The 13,145-nt window shown below is 44.3% G+C and overlaps 1 protein-coding gene across 2 annotated transcripts in view; it reads left to right on the forward strand.

Moving 5' to 3' along the window:
• The window catches only part of DIPK1A (divergent protein kinase domain 1A), a 109,413-nt gene that overhangs the window by 90,210 nt on the left and 6,058 nt on the right, over positions 1–13,145 (forward strand). Inside the window, exon 3 of one of the 2 annotated variants that reach the window (XM_007480304.3) lies at positions 10,220–10,327. The exons of the other annotated variant lie outside the window; for it this stretch is intronic. Coding sequence (XP_007480366.1) covers positions 10,220–10,327 — 108 coding nt within the window. The remainder of the gene's footprint in view (positions 1–10,219; positions 10,328–13,145) is intronic. 2 annotated transcript variants of the gene reach the window in all.

Here is a 13,145-nt window from a genome sequence, read left to right on the forward strand (position 1 = left end):
ATCTTAGATAGGATTTGAACTCGTTCTGGCTGTAAAAAATAGACTCGAATACAGGACTACAATCCCCACAAGCCTTTGCTCCACTTCCCCAGAATGCCTTGTCATCTCACCTGGGCCGAGATCGAGAAGGTATTTAAGCTGATTCAAAGGCCTTTGAGGGACTCTTGGACTTCCGTTTTGGGGCAGGCGTGGCTTTTTTTCATAATGTAGGTGAGGTTGTGTCTAGGCCTCTCTACTGCCTAGACACGTGTTTCTTATCCTGTATTTTCTTTAATCCTTAATCTTCAATAAACCTCTAAAAAAATATAATACTCCTTGCAGAGAAAAACTAATTTCTACCTGCCTCAGTCACCCCGTCTCCCTTAAATTTTAATCTTTACATGGCTCTAGGCCAGCACTCTGCACCAGCTGCCTCTGTCCATGGATGTCTGGTTCTCATAAGCACTATGGATTCATTTACCTCTATACTGATGATTCTCAGAACTACTTGTCCTGGGGGACAAAGCCAAGATGGTGATGTAAAGGCAGGGACTCACCTGAGCGCTCCCCAATTCCCCTCCAAACAAGATTAAAATAATGCCTCAAAATGAATTCTGTGGCCTCAGAACCAACAAAAGAATGAAGTGAAACCATTTTCTAGTCCACAATAACTTAGACATCCGGCAGGAAAGGTTTGTCTCACGGGGTACAAATAGAGTCTACACTGGTTCAGTGTTGGCCATACATACAAGCCTTGGGGAGGTGACTGCAGTGGCAGTGCCAGGGCTTCCAGAGCTCTCAGCCCACAGGCAAGAAGGGCTCAGATACCTGGTGAGGAGGTGAGAGGGGGCCCTTTCCTGGCTCTGGTGCATTCCCGTATGGGGTTCAGGGCCACAGGCCCAGGCCAACAAGTAAGAACCCCGGCCACAGTTTAAGATGGAGAGGAGTGCTTGTGGCCGCTCCAGGACTAACGCACAGGCCAGGAAAGCAGGGAACAGGCCTCGAGAACCAGAGAAAATGTGCATTTTCCTTAGACACCAGAAGTAAAGAGTTGATGCTCACCTGGGTGGATAAGACTGTAACCCTCCTTTAACATGCTTCTGTTCTGTGGCAAACGGTCGGTCCCCCAGAGCTGTTTCAGTTTTCGTTTTTGAATAGCAAATGTAAAGCTCCATCCCGGTGTTTCCGTCTCAGAAGCTAAGCATCACCCATTTGGTTCATTTCTCTGGGAACTTTCCATTCCCACCATGAGCCATTCTGCTTCTGCCAACTCCGTGACTGCACCAGGAGGCTCCAGGGAAAGCCAAACTGGCACCCAAGCCTCCAGCTTTTATTACAGATGGGACTATGATTCAATTACTGGAGATTCTGGTATGTTTACTCAAGTGATTAGCTCTAGCTTAATGTATATTTAAGTCTTGAGACAGTTCAGCCACATCTTCCATTATGTGGAAATACAGAATTAAATTTCATTAAATATTTATTTGCTTGTCACTAATTAGTATTTGTTTTGCCTGAGTTTCTCTAGTATTGTGCTTGTCCTGATCTGTAAAATTGGTTGAATTGCTGGATTTCCTTGTAAGGAAGATAATATTGTTATGTCATTAATAGATTTTTTAAACCCTCACCTTCTACCTTGGAATCAATACTGTGTAGTGGCTCCAAGGCAGAAGAGTGGTAAAGGCTGGGCAATGGGGGTTAAGTGACTTGCCCAGGGTCACCCAGCTGGGAAGTATCTGAAGGCAGATTGGAACCCAGGACCTCCTGTCTCTGGGCCTGGCTCTTAATTCATTAAGCCACCTAGCTGCCCTCCCTTTAAGAGATGTTTTTTTTGATAGCGTCTTTCCCTCCTGTGGCACCTAAGTATAGATTCCCTGGTTGCTCTTTGATAGGGCTTTTGGGGGATGCAAACCAACCTTTACCCCGTTTTAACAAACTCCAATGCCCCTGTTCTCCGAGTCCACAGCATCAACAACAACAACAAACCCTAAAGAAAATCAAGATTAACCCTTGACCCGGAACAGCTGTGCTGGGTTTGCGGGCCCCCATCTCTTAGTAGGGGCACACTGGCCTCTTTCTTTAGATTGTGTTGCCACCTAGTGGCTCCCCTCGGAATAGCCCCGAAGCTGTCCTAACAGGCCCCCCTGGGCTCCACACACCAGACAGAAGCTCTCCGGATCCTCACCTGAGCAGCCCTGCTTCCCTCTCGGCCCGGTTCTGGGCTTGTAAGCGCCCAGAGGCAGGGACGGCTCTCTTGTGAGCGACCCCATACATGGGGGGTACTTCATGCTGATTGACTGACTGAATGGAACTGCCGGCGCCCCAGAGGCCTCCCAGAAGGCAGCAGCCTGTGGAAGCTACAGCATGAGGGAAGGGCTGGCCGCCATCTTGGGGGCGTGGGCAGCCTCCTCCAGTTGGACTCCCTCAGGGCTCCTTGTCAGGAAGTGAACTGCCTGGGCCTCACCTGTCCTTCTTGGGATGTGACCAGGCAAGAGCCAGTCACCCTTGAGCACCGCGGTCAGGATGTGATGAGCACTTGGCCGGTTCGAGAGGGAGAAGAAGGATGGAGGAGGACCTTCCCAGATTCCTTGTGGGCACACCTTCCATAGGTGCTCAGAGAGGAGGGGGAGTGGAACAGGGAGCCAGAAAATCTGTTTGCATCCCAGGCCAGTAACTCAACTGGAGAGCTAGGGAGCACACTGGAGAGAGAAAGACCTGAGTTCAAGGGCAGCCTCAGACACTTGTGAGCTATGTGACCCTGGGCAAGTCCCTTAACCCTGTGGGCCTCCGTTTCCTCATGTGCAAAATGAGCTGGAGAAGGAAATAGCAAACGCTGCAGTATCTTTGCCAAGAAAACCCCAAATGGGGTCATGAAGAGTGGGCGGGGACTGAATGGCTTCTGTGACCTGTAGCAAAGCAATCTTTCTGAGCTTCAGTCTCCACGTCTGGGAAATGGGGAATGATACTTGCAGTTCTGTGATGATTAGACAAGATGATGGACGTGAATGTACTTGGTAGACATAAGCCACTTCTATGAGTTGGCATTGTTGTGATTATTCATCAGAACTCAGCAAATGATAAGTCGTCCCCAGATCGTGGTGCTTCTCAGGGCATCACCCGTGTGCCTTTCCGATGATACCCTAAAACTACTGGCGTTTTACTCTTCTTCCCTGATCTTACCTGCCTGCCCCCTTGCCAAACTCAGTCAGCTTTTAGCCATATTAATTCAAGGGCACCATCTGCTGGCCAAAAATGCTCATGGCCAGCTCGACTAGGCTAAGCGGTCCATGTTGATTTTTTCCCCCTTTTCTGCCCTTCCTCTTGCTAAAAGGACACAGTGGGCAAAAAACGAAGGCTCTGCTTGTGTTAGTTTGTGATTTTATTCACACTTTCATTTTCAAGCCTATTCATTGTCCTCATTAAGGGCTCTACCAAAGGGGCAGGGAGAAAGAGTGATGGGCAACAGGGCAGTGATGACAAACCTTTTATAGACCGCGTGCCGGAACTGCAACGCTCAGCCATGTGTGAGGAGGGGAGGGAGCAAGCACTCCCATTGGGCTACTGAGCAGAGGGACGGGTAATGGGAGAAACATCCTCAGACACTGGAGAAGGGGAAGGAAGCACCACCCCCCACGGCATGTATGCCATAGATTTGCCAACATGGCCCTAGGGACATCTAAGTAACCAAAACCCAGGTGATTGTTCTCTTAAGAGCTGAGCCTGCCATTCATTGTCCCAGTTGGAATTCCAGCCATTAGTTAAACTATGAAGGCAGGAACCCCACTATAAAGAGATACAAATCTGTTTACTAATGTGGTGGTTTGTTGATAATCCTTAGGCTGTGTGTGTGTGTGTGTGTGTGTGTGTGTGTGTGTGTGTGTGTGTGTGTGTGTGTCTGCTTTAAAACAAAGCTGTTGGTGGGCAGAAGCTGTGGGCTTTTTTATATTCAGAAAGTGAGTCCTGAAGGAGTCAGAAATTGTCAGTATGGTCTGCATGCATTGCGGGGACGTGGCGTGGCCCCCTCGGCATCGCCCACAGCCACCTTGACTTCCCCTCAATCCGTCTGCAGCGGATGTACCTGTACGATACCCGGAGACGTCAGACACAGTCTCTGCCCCCGGGATAACTGGCATTGCAGCACTTACTCTGCCCCAGAAAAGGAAGCCTGCGCCCTCAAAAGGCAGCTTAGCCTTGGGAAATTAAGATGTTCCTATTCATCTTAATCGTTCTAATTAAAAGACACATATTAAGAGGCTTTCTTTAGGGGCCCATCATGGAAAGTGAGCATTAAAAATAGGAATAATGGGGATGGGTGAAAGGCTGGCCAGTGACAAGCATAGGAAGAAAGCTCCACACCGTTAATCATCAGAAATGCAAATTAAAGCGACCCCAAGAACAGCTGGCAAAGATGATAAAGATGGGAATAGGAGACTCGGGGAAGCTGCTGGCGGAGCTGTGGGTCGCCCTCTTCTGGAAGACAGTTTGGAGCGAGGGGGGAAGTCACTGAAACATTCATCTACTTCAGTTCAGAGACCAGTTGGGAGGTCCCGACAGAAAGAAAAGATCCTTCGATGCCTGGATATTTGTAACAGCACTTTGGAGGCCACAAAAACAAAGCAAATACTTCCTGGCTGGACAAATTGTGGCTTATCCATTTAACGTCCTATTCAATTAGCACGTGCCGGACGAGTCCAACCACCGCCACCATCACCCCGACCTGGACCCCAAGAACTCTGGGAACAGCAGCGCCCCCCGACCAAAGAGCTGCTTCCAGGATGGTCCCCAAAGCTACCAGGGAGGGAAGAAATCATTGTGGAAAAGGGGAAAGGAGAAAAAGCAATTATTAAGCACCTCCTATGTGCCAGGTTCATCCATTATTATTAATGATCAGTGATCGAGAGAGACTATTTATTCATGGCGCCCAGCGCCAAGGGCTCTCTGTAAATATTGTCTTATTTGATCTTCACACCAATCAGGGAAAGTGGATGCTAGTATTACTCCCATTTTACAGATGAGGAAACAAGTAGAAGTTCAGTGTCTGAGGCCAGATTCTCACTCTGGCCTTCTTGACGCCCAGAGGGGGCCCACCTTCCTCATCGCCAGCAACACCACTGAGGCCCAGGAGGTTCGAACCTTTTTCCCTTTCACAAGTCATCAACAAACATGTATTAAGCTCCTGCTTAAAGTGTCAGGCATCGAGCTAAGTTTTATTGATGTACATGCAAGTAAAGACAGTCTCTGCCCTCAGCTTTCTACATGGAGAATTGAATATCAATAAAAGAAACCAATAAACATTTTTAAAATTTTTTTTAAATTTCAAACCATAGGATAAGCTAGATGGCTCAGTGGATAGAGGGCCAGACAGGAGGTTCTGGGTTCAAGTGTAGCCTCAGATCCTTCTTAGCCGTGTGACCCTGGGCAAGTCACTTAGCTCCCAGTGCCTAGTCCTTACTTCTCTTTTGCCTTGAAACTGATAGACAGAAGGTAAGGGTTTAAAATATATATATTTATGCAATAATGAAACCATCTTTGGTGGGTGAATTTGATGGTGGAACAATTTGGAGCATGACAGTGCAATGGAATATTATTATAGCATTAAAGTGAGAAATGAGGACTATCGAGGAGGGGGAATGAATAATAATTCCATATAAACAGAATAAATATTCCGTATAGAACACTACCTTTTCCTGTTGATTATTATAATTTTTACATGCAGAAAGTTCTGAAAAGACCAGCACTTTAAGCAGCCTGCTCCAAAAGGGAAAACCACCACCTCCTCCCCACCAATCCTGGGATCTTTTAGGGAGCTACAAAGCTAAATCCTGCGTCAAATGACCATTTTGCTCCAGGAAAAGAGATTTCATAAAGACCATGATTTTACTCGAACTATTAGGGAATTCCTAAATAAATCAAAATCCTTTTGTCGAACACGTTATCCGAGTGTTCTTAGCTCGAACTTAGATATCAGTGTGAGGTTGGCAAAGTGCTTTACAGATATTATCTCATTTGATTTTTACAACAATCCTGTTTCTGAAATCAGTTTTTTTTTCTATCTAAGTGTAAAAATTTACATTTATCTTTTTTGACTTTACGCGTATTAGATTCAGCTAATTTTCTTAGCTTGTCAAGACCTTTTGGGACCTTTCATTATGCTGGCTCTCCCTCTCAGCTCTGCGTCTCCTGCGTGCCATTGATGTCTTTCTTAAAGTCCTTGATAAAAATGTGTAAAATAAACACCAGCCAAGTATAGATCCCTGAGATACTTAACTGCCTAATTTTAAATTCCAATCCAACCATTAATAATTCATCTTTGACCCTCAGCGTCTAGCCAGCTCTGAACCATCTAAATGTCTTTGTCCCCTGATCCATAGCTCTTCATCTTATCCACAAGAATGGCTTGATATGCTTTATTAAACATTTTTTATTTCATTTTATTTTAAACCTTACCTACTTAGGTTTCTTAGGATTCATTCTAAGACAGAAGAATAATACAAGCCAGGCACTGGGGGTGAAGTGACTTGCCCAGGGTCACACAGCTAGGAAATGTCTGAGGCCATATTTGAACTCAGGACTCTGGTCTCCAGGCCTGGCTCTCTATCCACTGAGCCACCCAGCTGCCCCTTTATTCAACACTTTTAACTCAGATAAAAAAATGAAGTAAGATTAGCCCAATATAACCTGTTTGGGTTGGTTCTTCATGCTGGTCACTTTCTCCTTTAGAGCTTTGCTGCCTCTTTACTAACAAATCTAAGTTGGGAACTTTGCCAGGCATCCAGACAAGCTCAAAGGCCTACTGAAGTGGGGTCAAACTTACCTGGAGCCTGGGCCACACTGAGGATCCTGGATTGATTTCATTTTTACATAGAATACTCTTTGTTTTATTATATTTTTATTTATTTTACCTATTTCTCAATTTTGTTCATTGTCTTGGGTTTTTTTTTAACCCTTATTTTCCATCTTGTTATAGGTAAAAATTATGGTTGGACTGAATATTTGAGAGTTTGGTCGCCAGGAATTTAATTACTGAATTCCAATGAATTACTCAAGTCAGAATAGCTTTATGGTAGTTATTTACAAATAGAGAGAAGAAAGTAAGGAAATGAGAGGGGAAGAGAGTCAGAGAGGGAAAGAGGAAGGGAAGGAGACAGAGAAAGACAGAGAGGGAAAGAGACAGACAGAGAAAGAGACAGAGAGACAGATAGAGAGGGAAGGAGGGAGGGGAGACAGACAGACAGACAAAGACAGAGACAGACAGAGAGGGAAGGAGGGGGAGAGACAAAGAGAGACAGAGACAGAGACAAAGAGACAGAGAGAGAGAGCACGAGAGAGCACGAGCAAGAGCTGCTCCGACCTGGTCCGAACCAGGCAGGAATTCAGAGGCCCCAACAAAGGGGGGCCCAGAGGATTAATTTAACAAAGCTTCCAGGCATGAGGCCTCCTCCAAGATGAGGGGCCACTCCAGAGGCCGGTGTCTCCAGAAAAGCCAAGGAAAGGGAGTCAGCCTTTCACTCACCACATGTCAATCCAAAGGGAAACAATCTGAGATCTCAACCGGAGCTCCTCCAAGGCCAAGTTCCAAGGCGAAGATGCCCTCACAGGAAGTGGCCACCAAATTTAAAGGCAGTTCTTTGCGTCACTTCCTGTGCCTTCCTTCCACCTTTATGTGTACCAATGGTGGCTTAAACTTGGCTTTGGCCTGCCCAGGGGGGGCAGTCAGTTGTTTTTGATTTGTCACTTGCTAGCATACACGGGTCGTAGACCTTCCTCCCCCACACTAAATCCTTAAGTGGGGTGTATACATTCCTGGTGGCTAAAAATCTAAAGAATAAGTAGGGTGGAGTAAATCTCAATTGCACACTAAGTATCGGTTCCAAGGCAGAAAAGAGGTCAGGGCTAGGCAATGGGGTTAAGTGATTTGTCCAGGGTCACGCAGCTAGAATGTGTCCAAGGGCAGATTTTGAACCCAGAACCTCCCATCTCTAGGCCTGGCTCTCAATTCTTTGAGCCGCCTAACTGTCCCCCCTTTTATGTTTTCATCTGGTCCAATCCAGAGTATTGGAGAAACATGGACCGCCTCAGGCTGGGCAACATCTCTGACCCAAAACTGGGATCAACCAACTTCAGCCCCTCCTTTTTCATACTATCCACAAACTAAGAATGATCTTTGAGCTCTTAAACGTGACAAAACTTCATTTCATGGTTAGCTCACTGGCCATACAAAACATGTGGTGGGCTCGATTTGGCCCTTAACAGAAATCCGCCAGCTTCTGGCCTACATTTTTCATACTCCATTTTCTTCACTTTTAAAAAATTGGGACACACTAATACAACGTTGGTAGAGCTGGGAACCGATCCAGCAATTCTCGAAAGCCATTTGGAATTAGGGTAAGAAAGCAAAAATGCGTCTATCCTCTCGCCAAAAGAATCCACACCAGCTGCAGTCGAGGTCAAAGGCCAAAAGGTCCAGCAAACACCAAAACATGGATATCAATATTCTTTATGATAGCAAAGATGGGGGGGGGGGGGTGGATGCCCCTTGAGTGGTCCATTAGGAGAAGTCTTAAATGAACTGACACAAAAAGAGATAAATCAACCCCCAAAGACTATATAGCATGATTACCATCCTGTAAATGGAAAGAAGGGGAAAATCAAAACCAAACACTACATATTTGTCATGACATTTATCATGACATATTTATCACGACAAAACTTGGCCTGGCATTTGGCCACATTTCAGAGTTGAGTAACGAGTAATATCTCCATATGACAGGTGAGAAAACTGAGTGATGGCACCAGGCCACATTTCTAACGTGAGTGTGTTCGATTTAGAGCTTGTGTCCAACTCTTTCGGGATCCCTTTTGGGGTTCTCTTGGCAAAGATGCTGGAGCAGTCAACTACTTCTTTCTCTAGCTCATTTTACAGATGAGGAACGGAGGCCCAAAGTCACACAGTCAGTAAGTGTCTGAGACCAGATTTGACTCCAGTGTTCACCTCGCTGCCCCTGGGTTCGAGTCCCAATTCTGCCACCTCCTCCCTCTGTGACCCTGGATGCAAGTCACAGGCACCGAACTTCAGTTTACTCATCCGTAAAATGGAAGGATGGGGTTGGGCTGGATGGCCTTCTAGCTCTGAGGATCCTGTAAGGCAGAGAATTCAGGCTCTCGATCTCCCAGCCCAGCCCTGGACCTGTCTTGGAGTCTCAGCACTCAGCTCTACACTCACACGACTGCTATGGGGGGAAAGCTCACAGTTTCAGATTCATGACTGGGCTTACATTTCCATTGTTCAAAATTAAAATAGTCATATGAAAAAATGCTGTCACTGCTGATTAGAGAAACACACATTAAAATGACTGAGATTCCGCCTACCAGATTGGCCAACAGGAACAGAAAGGAAAGTGATGAGGGTTGGTGATGTTGGAAAATTGGTGGAACTGGAGAGCAATAGGGAACCCCACTCAAAGGGCCCTAAGACTATGCAGACCCTTCGACCCAGCAATAGACCTCCTGACTGTCCCAAAGAGATCAGAGATGACGGGAAGGACTCCCTGCAACAAAGTATTTCTAGCAGCTCTTTTTGTGGTGACAGAGTTGGAAACTGAGGGATTGGCCATCACTTGGGGAATGGCTGGACAAGGTTGAAATGGAATATTATTACCATAAGGAACAATGACCAAGATGTGTTCAGAAAAACCTGGGAAGATTTCTATGAACTGATGCAAGACGAAGTGAGCAGAACCAGGAAAACCATGTCTACAAAACCAGAAATAGTACACAATGATCAGCTATGAAGGACTAAACTATCATCAGCTAAGCAAGTCTCTAAGATATCCACAAGGGACTCCTAAGGAAAATTCTATTAACAAACAAAAAAGGAACTATTGGTGTCTAATTGGAGATTAAAGCATATCATCTTCCACTTTATTTCATGAGATTTTTTTATTTTATGAGTGATGTGTCTTCTATCATGACATGAACACTATGGAAATATGTATTACATGAAAGAACTGTTAGGTCAGACTATTTACTGCCTTGGAGAGGAGAGGAAAAAAAAGGGAAGGAGAAATCCTAGAAACCTAAAATGTCGGAAAATAATTGTCAAAGATTGTTTCTACCTGGCACTGAAATTAATAAATAATTTTTTAAAAATCTCTCTCCAAATATAAATATCCATAATGGCATCGTGACTTTGTTCCTTCTTATGCAAAATTTCCTATTCATTCTTCTTTATATTTTCCAGTGTGATAAATATAAGACTGGAGTCATTGATGGACCTGCATGTAGTAGCCTTTGTGCAAAAGAAACACTTTATTTTGGAAAATGCTTATCAACTAAACCTAACAACCAGGTATGAACTTTTTAAATAAAAATCTCAATTGCTAAGTGCTTGATTTTCTTTTTTAAATTTTGTCAGGAGATGCAATGCTAGGACTGACTTGAGTTCAAATCTAGTCTTACACTTACTGCCTGTGTGACCCTGGGCAAGTCCTCTAAGCTGTCTTCACCTTGGTTTCCTCATCTATAAAATGGGAATAATAATAGCACCTTTCTCCAAGGTTCTTCTCAAAATCAAATGAGATATGTAAAACACTCTAACAATCTTGAAATGCTTTATAAATTCTAAGTATTACGATTATTATGCCAAATATGTTATTTTATAAGAAAATACAGATCATGGGTTTTATAAGATTAGTCACTTATGGGGGCAGCTGGGTAGCTCAGTGGATTGAGAGCCAGGCCTGGAGATGGGAGGTCCTAGGTTCAAATCTGGCCTCAGACACTTCCCAGCTGTGTGACCCTGGGCAAGTCACTTGACCCCCATTGCCTAGCCCTTACCACTCTTCTGCCTTGGAGCCAATACACAGTATTGACTCCAAGACGGAAGGTAAGGGGTTAAAAAAAAAAAAAAGATTAGTCACTTACAAAAAGGAATCATGGAAATGTTTTGTGTGATAATACATGTATAAGCCAGATTGAATTGCTTGTCAGCTCTGGGAATGGGGAGGGAAGGAGAGAGGGAGACAGTTTGTATCCTATAACTTTGGAAAACTTGTGTGGAAATTTGTTATTAAAAAATAAAATGAAGATAAAACTCTCTCTCTAGAGAGAAAGAGCGAGCGATCAGTTTTGACCAGTAATCTCATTTTTATTTTTTTTTTATTATGGTCCAAACTATGTTATAGTAATACTGAATTGGGTCTTAATGAAGCTAAACCTAAAGCTATTCACTAAAACCAATGAGAATGTAAAAGCACGTACAAATTATTTAGAGAGCTGTGCCTTCTACCAAATAAACACAAAGCGAGTTCTTTTCTAACCTGTCCTCATAGACCCCATTTTTCCCGTGATAAAGAAATTCAAATTAATGGAAAATGTATCACTATTGCCTGGCTGCTGAGGGCAAGGCCATGAGAATTGAAAAATGACTGTGACTGCTCTCACGGAGCTTCTATCACCCTGGCTTGGGGAGTGAAGGGAAAGAAAAGACAAGCATTCACATCACTCGATGGTGTAAGACAGGAGGTGATTAGTGAGTGCATTTAGAGAGAGGGGTCTCTAATCCTGGGATGCCAAAGAAGAAGGCCCATCTGCTCAGAGAAAGCTCCATAAAAGGGGGCATTGAATTCGGTCTCAAAGGCTGGAAAGATATATTTTGAAATACATAAATTTTTTAAATATTTTAAACCCTGGGGGCAGCTGGGTAGCTCAGTGGATGGAGAGCCAGGCCTAGAGATGGGTAGTCCTGGGTTCAAATTTGACCTCTGACACTTCCCAGCTGTGTGACCCTGGGTAAGTCACTTGACCCCCATTGCCTAGCCCTTACCACTCTTCTGTCTTGGAACCAATACATAGTATTGATTTTACAATGGAAGGTGAGGGTTCTTTAGAAAAAGAGTCAAATTGAACTTTTTTCCCCCTATTTTCTCTTCCTTCTTAAACTCTCAGCCCATAGTTCTGGCCTCAGACATTTCCCAGTTGTGTGACCCTGGGCAAGTCACTTAACCCCCACTGTCTAGCCCTTACCACTCTTCTGCCTTGGAACCAATACACAGTATTGATTCCAAGATGGAAGGGGAGGGTTTGAAAAATAATAAATAAATATTTTAAACCTAGAAAAAAGCATGAAAAAATCAGTGTATGGGAGCGGGACAGTGTTGGGCATGTTGGGGAACAATGAGCAATGGAGTTTGGCTGTAGCAGAATGTGGAGTCATGGCAGAAAAGCCAGAAAGTCAAGTTTTGGCCCCAGTGGGGAGAGGCCTGAATGCCACATTGAGAAATGTAGCCTTTTTTCTTGTAGACAGTACAGGGTTTGGGGAAATCTAACTGGTGTGAAAGGGAGGGAAGCTGGGGGATGTGTGTAAGGATAATTTTAGCTTTGTGACTTGAAATCTAAATAATTGGTCACCAGGGAAAATTCCCAAATAATAAAATACCCAAATCAGCTGGGAATTATGGTGATTTAATTAATATAGAGAGAAGGAATTAAGGAAAGGAGAGAGACAGAGAGAAAGAAAGAAAGAATTAATTTACACTGCTCTGGCTCAGGCTGAGCCAGGCAATAGTTAAAGGCCTTGGCCAAAGTGGCCTCCCTGAGCCTAAGGGAAAGGGAGTCAGTCTTATCACTCACCACGAGACCATCTCCAAGGAAGCTGTCTGAGGGGGATTCCTCCAGGCTGAGTTCCAGTTCTCCACTGAACTCAATCTCCTGAACTGAGCCCCAATCTGAACTTTTCATCTTCTTTTATAGATCTTTCACTGTTATGTCTCCTCCTCTAAATTTTCACATCTACCAATCACAATAGACGCTTTCTCCAGGACTGCCCATTCTTAGTTCTCACCACTTTTAGTTCTCACCTTCTCCGGTTAGATTATATCTTCTGAGGTACTTCACACTTCTTTGTAAAGCTTACCTTTTGTGAGTTACTTGACCTTTTTGTGATTAATTTAACCTTTATAGTTACTTCACACCTTTTTGTATTAAGATCTTAAAATAGACAAAGTTCTAGCTTCACTATAAGGTATGAGTTAAGTACCTTCATTGTTCAATCAGGAGTTTACAACTTTATCTTCTCCTAAAGTGTGTCTAATTAGGGTGGAGTAATTTCCAAGTTCACATGTGAAGGGGTGAGTCGTGTTGGGCCAGCGTCAGATTATCTGGGGTTT

The sequence above is a fragment of the Monodelphis domestica genome, chromosome 2 (genome assembly GCF_027887165.1).
Source record: "Monodelphis domestica isolate mMonDom1 chromosome 2, mMonDom1.pri, whole genome shotgun sequence".
NCBI classification, from domain to species: Eukaryota; Metazoa; Chordata; class Mammalia; order Didelphimorphia; family Didelphidae; genus Monodelphis; species Monodelphis domestica.